The sequence below is a fragment of the Anomaloglossus baeobatrachus genome, chromosome 3, assembly GCF_048569485.1.
Source record: "Anomaloglossus baeobatrachus isolate aAnoBae1 chromosome 3, aAnoBae1.hap1, whole genome shotgun sequence".
In the NCBI taxonomy this organism is placed as follows: Eukaryota; Metazoa; Chordata; class Amphibia; order Anura; family Aromobatidae; genus Anomaloglossus; species Anomaloglossus baeobatrachus.
The window spans coordinates 162461943-162480617 of record NC_134355.1 but is presented as its reverse complement, the minus strand read 5'-3'; the positions used below and the strand labels follow the sequence as shown (position 1 = coordinate 162480617).

Below are 18675 nucleotides of genomic sequence, written 5' to 3'. Positions count from 1 at the left end.
TCAGTAATGGAAAGTTGTTGTGAATACATTTTCCAGTTTGGGGCTCCCTCTTGTAGTCAGTGCTGGCGGTGCAGTTGACTTGTGGAATGAGAGCCAGACACCTGTGTGGAAGACTGGCAAGCAGGCCTTTCAGATTGGGATTATATAACTGAATAGTTTTCTCCTGTTACTTGCCGGTGCTCAATTGACTTCCTGTGTGTTAAGGACATTCTGAAACCAGCCCTGCAGTCTACCAGAACTCCTCTCAAGATAAGTTGGTCTTTGTACCTCTGCTTATTGTTTCCACTTTATTGTTGTTTTTTCTGCTTTGATACTACCGTATTGCTTGATTCCTATTTTGCCTGTGTGGAGTTCCTGATGGAATTGGATCATTCCCTGCTGGGAGTGTCTGTATATTTAGCTCCATGATTCTGCAATGTATTGTGTTTTGTCATGCTTGGTATTAAATTCAGTCCCTCATCTATATTAGTGTTTTTGGATCCCAGTAACATCAGAGTACTGATATAGTGGGGGAGAGGCTGTGCGGTCTTAAGGTTTTTCCATGTCAGGCATGCTGAGATTTTTAGGGTTTTTACGGCTGCAGACAGTGCTCTTTCCTATCGTTTCCTATAAAGATAGTTTGGGCCTCATCTTTGCTGAATCTGTTTTCTAGCTTTGTAGTGTGTTTCCTATTTCACCGTAGTCTTTCCATGTGGGGGGCTATCTATATCTTTGGGGATTGCTCCGAGGCAGATTAGCGTTTCTTATATTTCTATCTGTAAGAATATTTAGTTCTCCGGCTGTGTCGAGACAACTAGGTCATCATAGGCGCATCCCACAGCTACCTCTAGTTGTGTGTCAGGATTAGGTCTGCAGTCCGTTAAGGTTCCAGCCACTCTGGTTACTTTTTGGGTTTCCGCATGTTTTGATCTTCCTCGGTCCCTGAATCATAACAGAAAGTCTTCACTGAATACAGATTTTACCTCAGAATTGAGAATCCTGATAATGACTGGTCAATTCTGACAGAGAAAAAAGCAAATTTCTCTGATAAGATGTATTACAAAAGTTACTTATTTTCATGTGCACTATTGATTTCTGAGATAAAAATTGAAACAACGGTTACGCTTTATCTAATTTGTACACATATTCATCCCCCGGTATAGAGAAATATTTAACGTAAATAGTATGCTACTGTTTTTGCTTTCCATAGGGGGCTATTATAATATTCAATACATTTAATTTAAGAAATAAGCAAGTTTTTCATATGCTAATACTGCGCTTTTTTCTTACAACTAGGAGTTGTCCTCATGGTCTTCTGCAGATGAGTTAGACACTTCCGGATCTCTCAGTCCTGTGTCGGGCAGAAGCACCCCAAGTAGGGAAAGAACGGTAATGCAACCAAATTATCCATATAGGGAGAAAGTAAAAATCCATGAATTGCACCAGGCAAAGCTTTCACTACAAAACCCACTAGGAAGGGCAGCAAACACATCCCACATTCCCAAGAACTGTTCACGCTGCAATGTTCAGCTCTCCAGATTCCCGCCATTTCCCTCCTGCATGATATAAGGACAAATTAATGAAGCTGGGATTACTTTGGCCTCTCCTTTTATAATTCTGCTCAATTATATTTGAATCAGTTTTTGGTGGTTTGGAGACTTTGGATTTCATTTATACTTTAGTTAAATAACATCTGTCCTTATAAACTATATGATCTTCTTAATTGATTTTCTACATTCATCCCTGTAGGTCCTAGTAATAAATTGTTTAAGGAAAACTGACTTTTCAGATTTTACGCAAAAAAAATGAACAAAACTCGTTAAAAAATAAATTATTCTAAAAATGATTTTTAGTCACATAAAAATAATTTTAAGCATTTCTACTTAATTATTACATTTTTAATAAAATTCTGTTTATAAATAATTGGGAATTTTTAGTGGAATCGTATGTTTTATTCCCTGACAATACGTCATATCGTGTTCTCCTCGAGCTTTGGTTTCAAAACTGAAAAGCCAGTTTCCTTATCTCCTGGGTATTGGTCACCTCATGTGATTTTATTTTCTTTTGCTGCACTTTTCATTTTGTTGATTTTCTTTTTACCGGTAGCTTGTCTTTTTTTGCCTGGACTGAACATTCTTCTTTCTTTACCCCCTGTTCATTGCAAACAGCCACGGGGCAAATGTAGTGTCTCACAGCCTGGACCCTCTGTCAACAACCCACCTAGCAGGTACCTTATTCTCCTGGTTTCCACATTATTCTCTAGAACACAGAGGATGATAGAACAGGTCCATCATACCTGGTAAAGAAAGTCAACCCTAGTCCTCAAAAACTTGTCTTCTAAGTGGATTGCCACCATTTATCATTGCAGTTCACTGAGCCTCACAGCAGGTTACTCAGTATGGAGCATACTTTTATCATCCTCTTTATTTCTAGACTTTACTTTAAGGCTCTGTTCCATACATTTTGGAATCAGTGTCAAAATGGACTGTCCATTTTGTGGGCATTTGCTTCCTTTGTACTCTTCATTATTACAGTAGCTTGGTCCTTAGATTTGGTGACGCTTATTTTTCCTTTTTCTGCTAACCTCACTAATCCCTACTAACACATTGCTCAAAACTTTTTGGAAAACCTTCCCACACTTTTGACCACAAGAGAGCAGACTAGCTGCTATATTGCTGCTTTTGCTTTTCATATTGTTTTAGTCAATTTTGCATCTTTGCATATAAAGCTTTTGTATTTCGGTTGCTGTTGTTTTGTGTGCTTCAGTCATTTATGTTTATTTCCATTTTTTGCACTAGTTCATTTTTCCCTTAATAGAGTCCCCAAACAATTATATTTGGGAAAAAGATTTATCAAAAAAAAACCTTTTTCCTAATTTAGATCATCCAATATTAGTATACCATGAAAGTCCAGTACCCCTGAATATGTAACGGACTGAAACTGTTGGATAATTTCAAAGTAGATCAAAGCTTTCATTCAGACCATCAAAGACACTATCTATTAAGCGCACATCATTTATGAACATGTGTTCTAGAAAGATGTACTATTATGAAAATTCTGATATATGTTGTTGTGGAAAGTGTTTGTTATCTAATGCCACAATTACTAAGACCTAATTATATAAATGGGTATCATGGTTTAGCAAATTTCTATATATAGATTCCAGAAAATATTGCAAATAGGGCTTTTTATGATTTAACTGGTCTTTGAAGTGCAGTTTTGGCTGTTGCATAAGCCATTGTAACAAACTGTCCATTATATTATGTAATTATAGAGCACTTAATATAACATGGTATAGTTGTATAGTTTCAAGTATACAGTGGCAGACTCATAAATGTGCAGAGGTCGTAGTAGTGCCTTACTGGGCCAAGAGCCCCTCTGCCTTGCAGGAAGAAAACAGTACAATATAAGGCACATAACAATTTAGGGGACCAGGTACAGACTTTGTATAAGCACCTAAATTCTCCAAGCTAGATAGACTAAGCATAATAGATCTTATAGTGTCAATTTTGGTGTAAGTAAGAATAATTTCGTATAGCTAATTTCACTTTGGAATTATATAATCTCGGACAAAGCAGAAATGAAATCATTTGCCTCTTTGCTCATCATCTCATGCACATGGCATTTCCATTTACCTCAAAATATATCTATAGTAAATGGCTGCATCAAAAAAATTGTCCAGTACTTCATGTTGATGGCCTATCCTTGTGTCAGATTGGTGGCGAGACAACACCTGGTACACCCTCCCATCAGATGTTGTCGGTGCCGGTGGCTGCCGGTTGTGCTCAATTGTGGACTGGCACAACACAGCTATGTCAACTGTATAGTGGCCATGGCTGGGTACTGGATATCCGCCCCTATTCACATGAATAGGCGTGGATCTTCAGTACTCCACTGTGGCTTTTATACAGCTGATGGAGCTGTGTAAGTTCTGCTCTACAACTGAGCACATCTGGCCACCGATCTAAAAATATGCCATCAATGTTTAGTGCTGGACAACCCCTTTAAAGTGGCAGTATGTCCAGGTTAGAAAGGTGCTGCCATATTAAGACCCTTGTCTGACAATGGTGCTGCTACATTTAGAACCAATCAGACATTTCTCCCTGAGATTTAACCAAATTGTCTATATAGTTGTGGCCATGATAAATATGTTTGCGCCTCTTGTTTCTCTCCACATTACGAGATCACTTCATGAATTGTAAATAGACTTCAACTTCCACCGATAAATATCAGCTTCCAATAAAAGATAGGGAAAACAGAAAGCACATGCTGATTGAGTACAGTTTATTGGCACTACCTCTCAGCATGGATCTATGGGGAACGGAGGGTAACCAGCAGGATCACTGACAAGCTGATGAGCATGTATGATTTAATCCAGTGTGATAATAAAAGCATTGAGCTATCATCGCCTTTGCAGCTCACATCTTGCGTTGCCAAACATCTGGCCCAGTGTGCGTCCTAACAGCTTTGCAGCTTTCAGCAAGGTTCACTTCCTAATAACCGCCCCGCAGCACTCTTCCTCTCCACCGGCACTTTTGATTAACACATCTTTTTGCAGTACAACACAATATTCAATTTGTCATTCAGGCAAGCATGGAATACAAACGAGTTGCGATTGAATAGAGCGCTTAATCAAAAGCACAAGTCAGACAGGTTGTGTTTGATGTCAGCTACAGTAGTAACTGATAGCACAGAACAGGCTGTCACTGTGTTCCTTATTATTTTAAATGCTTCTGATCAGAGTACTTTGTGTTTGATCTTGCACTGGATCAGTAAACATTGATAGACTTCAGTTTAAGGCCAGACAAAATAAAGAGGTTTTACAGAATTTTTAATGAGTATGAAACATTTTTATACAGACTGTGTGTATTGTTTGTGCCTCAACTGTAATAACATGTAATAATGTGAGTTCTTAGGTGTTTTTATCTTCAAGAGTGAATAATCATAAGTACCATCTTTTTTCCTTTACAGGACAGTTGTTTAGAGATCTGCAGTAACAAAGGTGGCCATACACATTAGACTAAGGTCCGCTGAATCTGCTGATTTCAGCCGGACTGGTCAGCTGTCTAATATCTGTTGGCCAGCCAGTGCTCGTTCAGCCTGTATCAGGGAAAAGCATTATCAAGCATATTGATTTTAGACATGCCTGATACATTGTTTTTAAGGGAGACCCGCAAGAAGGGTTGTGGCCACTCCCCTCTCTACATACAGTACCTCGAAAAAGTATTCATACCCCATGAACTTTTCCAGCCACAAATGCAAATTTTATTGGAATTTTATGAGATCTAATTTAAGGGAAATTATACAGCATGATAGGGAGCTTTCCAATTACAGATTGATGATAACATAAGGTATCTCCTCACCTGATGTGGTTGTGTGGTGACACAACTACTGGACGATATATAGCGGCTCCTGCAGACTCACAGAAGAAAATACCGGAGGCAGATGAATGGGAATAAACGTGGTTCCTCTGCGCTGCTGTAAATGACCAGATGAGATGAGTCCAGGATCATAAAATATTCTGTATGGTTGATTTATCAACACGTTGCAAGGCATGTACACCTCTTCATCAGAAAAAAAATCGTAATTCCTTTGGGATTGTATGTGCTATATCAACACTAAGTAGCATTTGTGAAGTATAAAGGAAATGGCACATGTGAGAACATTAGGGATCAAACAGCATCATGAAAATCAAAGAACACACCAGAAAGGTTGTGGTGAAGAGTAAAGTAGGGTTTTATTCAGGGCTGTGGAGTCGGTAAACCAAACCTTCGACTCCGACTCCTCAATTTCTCTTGCACCGACTCCGACTCCTACATATATTGCTTATAGTTAGGTGAAAAATTTATTGTAGTACATGAACATGTGTATGTGAACATCAGACATTTAATAATTTTTATGATACAATAATCAAGATATTTGGATAGAACATAAAATATATTTATTGGAATACAACTTTAGAACACAAACTGTAATAAATTGTAAATATGTAATACACTATGTAATATACAGTAGATTACATATATATCTTGTGTGTGTGACTGTATATATATATATATATATATATATACTAGAAGGTGGCCCGATTCTAACACATCGGGTATTCTAGAATTTATTGTGTAGTTAATGTATGTTTTTTGTTATATATATTGATGTTGTTGTGTGTAGTTGCCAGTGTTTGTGTAGGGCACTGTAAATGTTCTGGGTGTTGTCCGGGTGTGGGGGTGTGTGAGAGCGGTGTTGTATGTGTGTTGCGTTGTGTGTGTTGCGTTTTTTGTGGAGCGCTGTGTGTCTGCAGTGTTGTCTGTGTGTGGTGCTGTGTGTGTTGCGCGGTTTGTATGGGTGTGGAGTGCGTGTGTGTGTTTTGGGGGAGGTATGTTTTGTGCAGTGTGTGTGTTACGCGGTATGTGCGGATATTTGTATGCTGCGGTGTTTGTGTGTTGGGTGTTGTGTGTGTGTGGCGTTGTCTGTGTGTGGGTGTCTGTGTAGGGCGGTGTTTGTAGTTCCCAGTGTGTGTGTGGTGTGTTGTGCGGTGCGCGTGTGGCGCTGTGTGTGTTTTGGGGGAGGTGTGCACCCCCATAATGCTCCATCCCCCATGCTGCGCACCCCCCATCGTGCTCCATCCCCCATGCTGCGCACCCCCATCGTGCTTCATCCCCCATGCTGCGCACTCCCCATCGTGCTCCATCCCCCATGCTGCGCAACCCCCATCATGCTCCATCCCCATGCTGCGCACCCCCCATCGTGCTCCATCCACCATGCTGCGCACCCCCCATCGTGCTCCAGCCCCCATGCTGCGCACTCCCATCGTGCTCCATCCCCCATGCTTTGCACTCTCATCATGCTCCATCCCCCATGCTGCGCACTCCCCATCGTGCTCCATCCCCCATGCTGCGCACTCCCCATCGTGCTCCATCCCCCATGCTGCGCACTCCCCATCGTGCTCCATCTCCCATGCTGCGCACCCCCCATCGTGCTCCATCCCCCATGCTGCGCACCCCCCATCGTGCTCCATCCCCCATGCTGTGCACCCCCCATCGTGCTCCATCCCCCATGTTGCGCACCCCCCATCGTGCTCCATCCCCCATGCTGCGCACCGCCATCGTGCTCCATCCCCCATGCTGCGCACCCCCATCGTGCTTCATCCCCCATGCTGCGCACTCCCCATCGTGCTCCATCCTCCATCGTGCTCCATCCCTCATGCTGCGCAACCCCCATCGTGCTCCATCCCCCATGCTGCGCACCCCGCATCATGCGCACCCCCCATTGTGCTCCATCCACCATGCTGCGCACCCCCCATCGTGCTCCATCCCCCATGCTGCGCACTCCCACCGTGCTCCATCCCCCATGCTTTGCACTCCCATCATGCTTCATCCCCCATGCTGCGCACTCCCCATCGTGCTCCATCCCCCATGCTGCACACTCCCCATCGTGCTCCATCCCCCATGCTGCGCACTCCCCATCGTGCTCCATCTCCCATGCTGCGCACCCCCCATCGTGCTCCATCCCCCATGCTGCGCACCCCCCATCGTGCTCCATCTCCCATGCTGCGCACCCCCCATCGTGCTCCATCTCCCATGTTGCGCACCCTCCATCGTGCTCCATCCCCCATGCTGTGCACCCCCCATCGTGCTCCATCCCCCATGCTGCGCACCCCCCATCGTGCTCCATCCCCCATGCTGCGCACCCCCCATCGTGCTCCATCTCCCATGTTGCGCACCCTCCATCGTGCTCCATCCCCCATGCTGTGCACCCCCCATCGTGCTCCATCCCCCATGCTGCGCACCCCCCATCGTGCTCCATCCCCCATGCTGCGCACTCCCCATCGTGCTCCATCCCCCATGCTGCGCAACCCCCATCGTGCTCCATCCCCCATGCTGCGCACCCCCCATCATGCGCACTCCCCATCGTGCTCCATCCCCTATGCTGCGCACTTCCCATCGTGCTCCATCTCCCATGCTGCGCACCCCCCATCGTGCTCCATCCCCCATGCTGCGCACCCCCCATCGTGCTCCATCCCCCATGCTGCGCACCCCCCATCGTGCTCCATCCCCCATGCTGCGCACCCCCATCGTGCTCCATCCCCCATGCTGCGCACCCCCATCGTGCTTCATCCCCCATGCTGCGCACTCCCCATCGTGCTCCATCCCCTATGCTGCGCAACCCCCATCGTGCTCCATCCCCCATGCTGCGCACCCCCCATCGTGCGCACCCCCCATCGTGCTCCATCCACCATGCTGCGCACCCCCCATCGTGCTCCATCCCCCATGCTGCGCACTCCCATCGTGCTCCATCCCCCATGCTTTGCACTCCCATCATGCTCCATCCCCCATGCTGCGCACTCCCCATCGTGCTCCATCCCCCATGCTGCGCACTCCCCATCGTGCTCCAACCCCCATGCTGCGCACTCCCCATCGTGCTCCATCTCCCATGCTGCGCACCCCCCATCGTGCTCCATCCCCCATGCTGCGCACCCCCCATCGTGCTCCATCCCCCATGCTGCACACCCGCCATCGTGCTCCATCCCCCATGTTGCGCACCCCCCCATCGTGCTCCATCCCCCATGCTGCGCACCCCCCATCGTGCTCCATCCCCCATGCTGCGCACCCCCCATCGTGCTCCATCCCCCATGCTGCACACTCCCCATTGTGCTCCACAGTCTCACATCAGACAGTATACACGCACACATTTGATCGCATACACTCACACCCCACTTCTCCCTGTGCCCTCCGGTGGGCGGTCCCAGCAGCTGTGCTGCACGCCGTGCTCCTCTGCCTTCTGCCAACACTCACACATTTGATCGCATACACGCACACATCCGATCGCATACACGCACACATCCGATCGCATACACGCACACACACACTGACGATATCAGACATACGCGCTCACACACTCATAACATCCGGAGATACCACATGTTTCCGGCCATATGATCCTCCGGCAGGTCCTGGAAGGTCACTGCACACACAGTATCGCCGCCGAGAAGTAAGCGATATCACTAGATGTTGTGAGTGTGTGGATGCGATCTGATGTGTGTGTGAGAGGGAGTGAGTGTGATCTGATGTGTGTGTGTCTGTTCTTATGTGTGTGCGTGTGTGTGTGTTCCGCCACTGCAGGACCTTGATGCGCTCACCTGCTCCCGGTCGGCGTCTGGTGAGTATGACTGCGGGGTCTTCTTTCTTCTGTCTTCTCTCTTCTGGGGGTGCCCGCTGCCTATAATGAAGTGTCTTGCAGTGTCTTTAACTCTTTCACCGCTCCATGACACTTCATTATTGACCGCAGCGTATGCATGCTCCCTGCACATGTGTACCGGGAGCCGATGTTCGCTGGTAACCATGATACACATCGGGTAACTAAGGGAAGCATTTCCTATAGTTACGCAATGTGTATCATGGTTACCAGCGTACACCGGCGTGAGAGCGGTGTTGGATGTGTGTTGCGTTGTGTGTGTTGCGTTGTTTGTGAAGCGCTGTGTGTCTGCAGTGTTGTCTGTGTGTGGTGCTGTGTGTGTTGCGCGGTTTGTGTTGGTGTGGAGTGCGTGTGTGTGTTTTGGGGAAGGTATGTTTTGTGCAGTGTGTGTGTTGCGCGGTATGTGCGGATATTTGTGTATGCCGCAGTGTTTGTGTGTTGGGTGTTGTGTGTGTGCGGCGTTGTCTGTGTGTGAGTGTCTGTGTAGGGCGGTGTTTGTGGTTCCCAGTGTGTGTGTGGTGTGTTGTGCGGTGCGCGTGTGGTGCTGTGTGTGTGTTTTGGGGGGAGGTGTGCACCCCCATCGTGCTCCATCCCCCATGCTGCGCACCCCCCATCGTGCTACATCCCCAATGCTGCGCACCCCCCATCGTACTCCATCCCCCATGCTGCGCACCCCCATCGTGCTCCATCCCCCATGCTGCACACCCCCATCGTGCTCCATCCCCCATGCTGCGCACTCCCCATCGTGCTCCATCCCCCATGCTGCGCACCCCCCATCGTGCTCCATCCCCCATGCTGCGCACCCCTCATCGTGCTCCATCCCCCATGCTGCGCACCCCCCATTGTGCTCCATCCCCGATGCTGCGCATTCCCATCGTGCTCCATCCCCCATGCTTCGCACTCCCATCATGCTCCATCCCCCATGCTGCGCACTCCCCATCGTGCTCCATCCCCCATGCTGCGCACCCCCCATTGTGCTCCATCCCCCATACTGCGCACCCCCCATCGGGCTCCATCCCCCATGCTGCGCACCCCCCATCGTGCTCCATCCCCCATGCTGCGCACCCCCCATGCTGTGCACCCCCCATTGTGCTCCATCCCCCATGCTGCGCACCCCCCATCGTGCTCCATCCCCCTTGCTGCGCACCCCCCATCGTGCTCCATCCCCCATGCTGCGCACCCCCCCATCGTGCTCCATCCCCCATGCTGCGCACTCTCCATCGTGCTCCACAGTCACACATCAGACAGTATACACGCACTCATTTGATCGCATACACTCACACCCCACTTCTCCCTGTGCCCTCCGGTGGGCAGTCCCAGCAGTTGTGCTGCACGCCGTGCTCCTCTGCCTTCTGCCGACACTCACACAGTCGATCGCATACACGCACACATCCGATCGCATACACGCACACATCCGATCGCATACACGCACACATCCGATCGCATACACGCACACACACACTGACGCGCTTACACACTCATAACATCCGGAGATACCACATGTTTCCGGCCATGTAATCCTCCAGCAGGACCTTCCTCCTGGAAGGTCACTGCACGCACAGTATCGCCGCCGAGAAGTAAGCGATATCACTGGATGTTGTGAGTGTGTGGATGCGATCTGATGTGTGTGTGAGAGGGAGTGAGTGTGATCTGATGTGTGTGTCTGTTCTTGTGTGTGTGCGTGCGTGTGTGTTCCGCCGCTGCAGGACCTTGATGCGCTCACCTGCTCCCGGTCAGCGTCTGGTGAGTATGACTGCGGAGTCTTCTTTCTTCTGTCTTCTCTCTTCTGGGGGTGCCCGCTGCCTATAATGAAGTGTCTTGCAGTGTCTTTAACTCTTTCACCGCTGCATGACACTTCATTATTGACCGCAGCGTATGCATACTCCCTGCACATGTGTACCGGGAGACGATGTTCGCTGGTAACCATGATACACATCGGGTAACTAAGGGAAGCATTTCCTATAGTTACGCAATGTGTATCATGGTTACCAGCATACACCGGCTCTGTCACGATCCCAGCATCGCAAGGTTATGTCCGCCGGGGGCGGGGCCGAGCGTGCCAACGTGTGGCGGGGGCGAGCGGGCGAGGCGTCAGCGTATGCCGGTTCCCTGCACATGTGTACTGGGAGCCGGTGTACGCTGGAGCGGGCGATGCGTGCGGAGGGCTGGGGCGAGCGCCTAATACATGCGGGGTGCGGGGCGGGGCCAGGCCGAGGCGAGCGGCCAATCCGTGGGGGGGGGGGCGGGGCCAGGCCGAGCCCAGCGGCCAATCCGACAGTTGTCACGCTAACGACACTGTCACGGTGATACTGCCACGGTGACACAATTTTGGAGCAAGACAGACAGACAGACAGAAAAAGGCAATTTTATATATATATATATATCTATATACTGTATACTGTATTTTTCGGACCTTAAGACGCACTTTTTTCCCCCCAAATGTTGGGGGAAAGTGGTGGGTGCGTCTTATGGTCTGACTATAGGGCTGCGGCCGGGAATGAGGGTGCTGCGGTGGAGCGGGCCATCGGGGGCACGCGCAGGCTGCAGCACCGCCTGCCGTGACCACGTGGGCCCGCTCATTACATATGCACGCCCATCCTCCCGCGCATCATCTCTCAGCGAAACCGGCGCTGACAGCTGGGCGGGGTGATGGGTGGGGGTGCGCGCATAATTAACAGCCGGCCGTGATCACCCCTGGCAACTGCAGCTTGTAGTGATCATGTGCGGCTGTATTCACTGCCCCCCGTGCATCATTATCAGCACCGGGTGCAGTGAATCAGTACACTCACCCGTCACCGTGTGTGGAGCTGTCCCCCTGCAGCATCGCGCGATGTCTTCCTGTCTGTGACGGTCAGCTGATCTGGACACTAGCGGCGCGAACAGCGATGACGCTGTGCGCGCCGCTAGTGTCCACCAGATCAGCTGACCGGGCTCAGACAGGAAGACATCGATTCGCGATGCTGCAGACAATGGTGACGGCTCCACACAGCGGCGCTGCAGCTGAGACAGAGATCGGTGCTTCAGGGAGTGAGGAAAGGTAAGTATAAACGTTTATTTTTTTTTCTGTGCCACAGGATACAGGCCATATACCAGGATGGGGGTATTTCATGAGCAGGATGGATGAGGGTATTTCATGAGCAGGATGGATGGGGGTATATCATGAGCAGGATGGATGGGGGTATATCATGAGCAGGATGGATGGAGGTATATCATGAGCAGGATGGATGGGGGTATATCATGAGCAGGATGGATGGGGGTATATCATGAGCAGGATGGATGGGGGCATATCATGAGCAGGATGGATGGGGGTATATCATGAGCAGGATGGATGGGGGTATATCATGAGCAGGATGGATGGGGGGTATATCATGAGCAGTATGGATGGGGGGTATATTATGAGCAGGATGGATGGGGGGTATATTATGAGCAGGATGGATGGGGGGTATATTAGGAGCAGGATGGATGGGGGGTATATTATGAGCAGGATGGGGTATATGAGCAGGATCATATACAAGGCAGGAGGATCCTTACCAGAATGGGGTACCTTAGTAGAGAATTTGGGGACATTACCCCCATAACAGTGTCAGCAGCAGATCCTCGCCCCATAACAGTGTGTCATGACCATATTTTTTGGTTAAAATTTTATTTTCCTATTTTCCTCCTCTAAAACGAGGGTGCGTCTTATGGTCAGGTGCGTCTTATAGTCTGAAAAATACAGTATATATTACATAGTGTATTACATATTTACAATTTATTAGTTTTTTGTGTTCTAAAGTTGTATTCCAATAAATATATTTTATGTTCTATCTAAATATCTTGATTATTGTATCATAAAAATAATTAAATGTCTGATGTTCACATTGTACTACAATACATTTTTCACTTAAATATAAGCATTATACTAAATGTTATTATTTAGTAAAATATTCAGCACATTCTGCATTGCACTACTGTCCCCAATTTATTATATATTTTCGGAGTCGGTGCATTTTATACCGACTCCGACTCCACCAAAATGAGCTCCGACTCCACAGCCCTGGTTTTATTATAAAAAATAGTTCAAGCTCTGAGCATCTCACATAGCGCTGATCAATCCATCATCCAAAAATGGAAGAAGTATGGTAAATCTCAAACCTACCACGACATTATCCGTCCACCTAAACTGATATCCCAAGCAAGGAGAGCAGTAATTCTAGGAGCAGCCAAGAGGCCCATGGTCACTCTTGAGGGGCTGCTGAGATGGGAGAATGAAAAGCTATGCAGGGAAGGCAGCGCTAGCCAGTGATAAAAGGTACTCTGGTCAGATGGGACCAAAGTAGAACTTTTTGGGTAAATTCAAATGCTATGTGTGATGGAAAACTAACACTGCACATCACCCTGAAAACACCATCCCTACAGTAAAAAATAGTGGTGATAGCATCATGCTATGGTGATGCTTTTCTTCAGCAGGAGTTGATGAGAAGGTGGATGGAGCTAAATCAATGAGGCAAATCTTTTAGAGGCTGCAAAATACTTGAGACCAGGACAAAGGTTTTCCTTCCAGCAGGACAACAACCCTAAAGATACTGCAGAGCTACAACGGAATGGTTTAGACCTTAGCATATTTATTTATGTGTGTGAATTGCCCAGTCACAGTCCAGACCTAAACCCCATTTGAGAATCTCTGGCAAGACTTTAAAATTGCCATTCACAGATGATCTCCATCCAATTTCACTGAGCTAGACCTATTTTCCAAACAAGAACGGGCAAAACTTTCAGCCTCTAGATGTGTAAAGCTGGTAAAGGTATACCTCAAATGATTTGAAAGGTAGTCCTACAAAGTATTGACTCGGGACTGAATACAAACGCACGTCAAATTTATATTTTTAGAATATTTAGAAATCCATATATCATTTCCTTTACACTTCACAAATACTTGCTATTTTGTGTTGGTATATCACATAAAATCCCAATAAAATACATTTAAGTATGTAAGTGTAACATGAACAAATGTGGGAAAGTTCATGGGGTATGAATGCTTTTTCAAGCCAGTGTACTTGCTCGTCCTAACCCATGTGTGGAAAGTAGGAAGAAATGAGCTGTCTAATGAGCTTCTAATTGAGAAATGTTGTGCAGCTAATGAGCCTTGCTAGGTTGTATCTGTCAAACTTTACTATCACTTTTTCGTGTATGAAAGTGGTATCAATTTTTAAATAAGTAGCACAATGTACAACTTACAAGTATGTTTGTATATTATACTGTTTTCTATAAAATACGCAATGTATTAATTCTCTCTACTTTCAGCCAATATGGCACAAAAATATGGTTTCATTTCATTGATATAGTTATACCACTAAGTTGATGAGAGCAGTGCTACCATAGTTTCCCCATCCTCCTCACCATGGGCTAGCGTGTGTTTAGATATATAGGTGGTTGGCAAGGAATATGTTCCTCATGAAAATGGCAGACTTGTAAATTTTGGTTCTTTATTTTTGTTATTATGCTGCAGTGGCCTAATGACATAATATTTTTTACACTCTTTGGGATAAATGTACAGTGAACCTTTCTCCATAATATACTGTCCTTAAACAGAACCTGTCATTATGTTTTCCTGATCTAAATAACCTCCAACAATCAAAATGTGTGATTAATTAAGCTCCATTGCCCGGGTTAACCCCAAAAATAGTCTTAATTTCTGTCCTGTGACATATGCAGTTCACCACTGAGTGGTCTGAAAGGCCCCAAAAACATCCTCGGAGCATCCTGCCCCTCAACCTTGATTGACGTGAATAGTGTCACCCTATGTTCTTCCCATCTATCAACGATTGTGCATTGGCTCCATTTATTCAAACCTCGGCGCATGTCCTGCCTCATTTAGGGCAACATACAAGCTCTTCAAAGCACGTGCATCTGACTTTGGATGAATAAAGCAAATATAAGACTTCATGCTAGATGGGGATGTATCACCCATATAAATTATGAACACGAGGGTAAAATTAGCTACAATGGAGGAAGCTTAGATTACAGTTCGGGCCTGCTCATCGAAGCATTCTGTGGAGATTTATGGATGTCAGAAATGTTCTATTTTTTCAGGTATTCTTGGCTTCAGTGGTGGACTAATCATCCATTTAGATAGTTGATTACATTAGAAAAACAGCTGTGAGGGCCATTTAAAACAGGAAAACCTAATGACAGGTTCCATTTTAGGAAGACAGCATACAAAGAAGAAATATTTAGCAAGAGCATTGGTTGTAGAGGAGAATAAAATACCATCTATTGGCAGCATACAGTGGTTCACAGACTTTTACAGCTCCATAATGTGGAATTGAAAACTTTTTATGCCACCATACAGGCCCAATACACACAGATTTGCTATGAGAATGAAAGCTTAAGTTAGGTCACATGCACAATTCTTATAATCATAGAATGGTACAGTTAGATGGGACCTCAAGGGCCATCAGATCCAACTCCATGTGAGTGCAGGTTTTCCTAAATCATCCCAGCTATAGAATGGTAGAGTTGGAAGAGACCTCAAGGGCCATCAGGTCCAACTCTCTGTGAGTACAGGTTTTCCTAAATCATCCAAACTAGAGAATCATAGAATGGTAGAGTTAGAAGAGACCTCAAGGGCAATCAGGCCCAACTCCCTGCGAGTGCAGGTTTTCCTAAATCATCCCAACTATAGAACCAAGGAATGGTATAGCTGGAGGGACCCTGAAGGGCCATTGGATCCAACTCCCTGCAAGTGCAGGTTTTCCTAAATCATCCCAACTATAGAATAATAAAATGGAAGCGTTATCATGGACCTCAAGGGCCATCGGGTTCGAACTCCCTGCGAGTGCAGTCATAGAATGGAAGAGCTGGGAGGGACCTTAGGGGTTATTTTTACAGATTTTTTAAATACCTATAAAAACATGCCATGAATATTAATAATTATTTATGGATTTCATTATTTTTATAGCATTTTGTGTATGCAGTTTTTTGCATACTGTAAGTCCCGTAGAGTAAGAAAACACCATACTTAAAACATCCTACATCTTAAAAAACAATTCCACAAATCCCTAAATTATCACTGAAATCTATAATTCTTTCCTATAGACTTTATGGTAATATCTCTTACACAAAAAGTTTATAGAATAAAGGAAAGAGAAAAAAAGAAGAGAACAACGGGGCGCCAAATCTAAGTGTAGATGTGTGTAAACACAGATTGTATCATCATACGAATTTTACACTAACCGTGCAGATTTCTTCTGTTTTCGCTAGTATGATCCGTGTAGTGGATCAACTCTCTTATTAATCCTCCAGTATGCAGCACGAATCCTCGGGAAAAACAATGAGAGTACTGAACAGGTGCTCCCACGTGGGTAATGGAGTAAAGACAAAATCCCTTTCGGCGCTTCCGGAGGATAAATGGATTATCAGTGCAAGTTTGCAACAACTTCAAGAACAAGGGTTTATTAAGGGTTCAATAAAAAACGGACAATTACGGACAACGCGTTTCAGCTAACAAAAGCCTTCATCAGGTGTAGTCTACATTGCTGGTATTAAGAAACTCTAATTTATAGACTGATCTGTCTGTGTATGATGTAGGCGGGTATGAGGAACATGGGTGTGTACTTCCAATTAGATTATCACTCAACCTCAAGAGGTAAATGGTGGTTCATGTGCTGAAATCCTTATATGGATCATGTGTAGGGGCAAGCAAATATTGCTGCTATGCATGAATGATACAATTTATGAATGAAAAAGAATAAAAATTCTAATTGTTAATAAGGAAAATTTTGGTGTTTAAAATATGCGGTGATATAAAACACATAATAAATTATTCAGATTAAAAACACAATTTTTTTTTTTTTTCCTTTTTTTTTTTTTTCTTCTTTTTCTTTCCTTTCCTTTCCCTTCTCTTTCCTCTCTCTCCCTTTCCCCTTTTGCTCTCTCCCTTTCCTTCCTTTTTCCTTTAGAGAATAGTTTAAAATTCATGCACTTATATAAAAAACACTTCCAGATATATTGCATTTATAAGTAAGAGACAAAGAGAAAAAAAAAACAAAAAAACAAAAACAAAAAAGATACATATACATTTAGACATTCTCTATCACATCGTTCAAACCATCTGGGTATAAGGTTTTCAGCTTAAAAATCCAATAGGACTCCTTCCTATTTAATTTTTTAAAACTGTCACTATCGTCCTCTGCAATTCTTTCTACAGGGGTCACTTTTATATCAAAATTTTTTTGATGTTTGATTAACAGGTGTCTGGAGAGACTATGTTTAAGAAAACCTTTTTTCGCATTGTGCCTGTGGCCATTCATGCGTGACCGCACCGTTTGTGTGGTGCGGCCAACATACTGAAGACCACAGTCGCAGCTGACCACATAGACTACATGGTCACTGTCACATGTTAGATGTTGATTAATATTAATTGTCTCTCCTGTACTATTTGATGTGATACTATTCTGTTTGTGACTAATAATACCACAACAGGAGCATTTTTTTGATCCACATTTGGAAACGCCCGGAGGTTTTTGTGTGGAGAATCTTGCTGCGCTACAAACTGACAAAGGTTTTTTTAAAACAGTCGGTGCAATAATATTCTTCACCGTTATCCCCCTTTTAAACGTAATACCTGGAACCTCTGGTAACCATTTATTTAAAAAAGGATCCATTTTTAAAATGTGCCAATGTTTTTTTAAAATTGTCCTGATCAAATTACTACCCTGGTTAAATGCAGTTATAAAATTATATTGCCATTTTGTCCCTCTGTGTTCAATTTTTCTTTTGTTATTATTCCCATGTGGATCTACCTGTTGTTCTGTGTTTAACTGAATCAAAGTAGTATTTTCTTTATTTTTTCTTTCCAAACAACCCATCTGGGTTTTTTTTAGGTATATCTCAAAGGCTTCTGTTACTAATTTTTGGGGATATTTTTTATCCAAAAATTTTTTTGTTAAAATTTTGGATTGTTCAATATAATCTGACTCCAAAGTATTATTCTTCCGAATTCGTCGGTATTGACTAAATGGTATATTCTGCTTCCATTTAGGATAGTGAGCACTACGGAAGTCAAGGAATCCGTTTGAGTCAGTTTTTTTAAAGAAGGTTTTAGTTATAATTTTATTGTCTGCATGACTAATTTCAAGGTCTAGATAGTGAATTTTATCCTTACTCATGTTATGGGTAAAGGAAATACCCCAACTGTTTTTGTTAAGCTCCTGTATGAGTAAGTTGGCATCTTCCTCCGAACCCTTCCAGAAAATGATAAGATCATCTATATAGCGTTTGTATAGCAATATATTTTCCTTAAAGGGTGTAGTATTCAGGGGCGATGAGGACTCGAATCGCCCCATGAAAAGATTAGCGAAACTTGGTGCGACCCGAGTCCCCATCGCGGTGCCATACCGCTGCAGATATAAATAGTCCTGAAACTCAAAAACATTGTGCTCCAGAATGAATTTTAGCCCCGCTAAAAGAAAGTCTCTTTGGGGAGCTGGCATGTTTGGTACTCCCATTAGATAATGAGAAACC

At 45.2% G+C, this 18675-nt stretch overlaps 1 protein-coding gene across 12 annotated transcripts in view; it reads left to right on the top strand.

The window, feature by feature from the left end:
* Positions 1-18675, top strand: part of SYNE1 (spectrin repeat containing nuclear envelope protein 1) — a 672549-nt gene that overhangs the window by 640592 nt on the left and 13282 nt on the right. For 11 of the 12 annotated variants that reach the window (XM_075339554.1, XM_075339558.1, XM_075339562.1 and 8 more), the window contains 2 exons: positions 1276-1368; positions 2148-2206. In XM_075339554.1, coding sequence (XP_075195669.1) covers positions 1276-1368; positions 2148-2206 — 152 coding nt within the window. The remainder of the gene's footprint in view (positions 1-1275; positions 1369-2147; positions 2207-18675) is intronic. The other variant, XM_075339563.1, reaches the window with a different exon arrangement.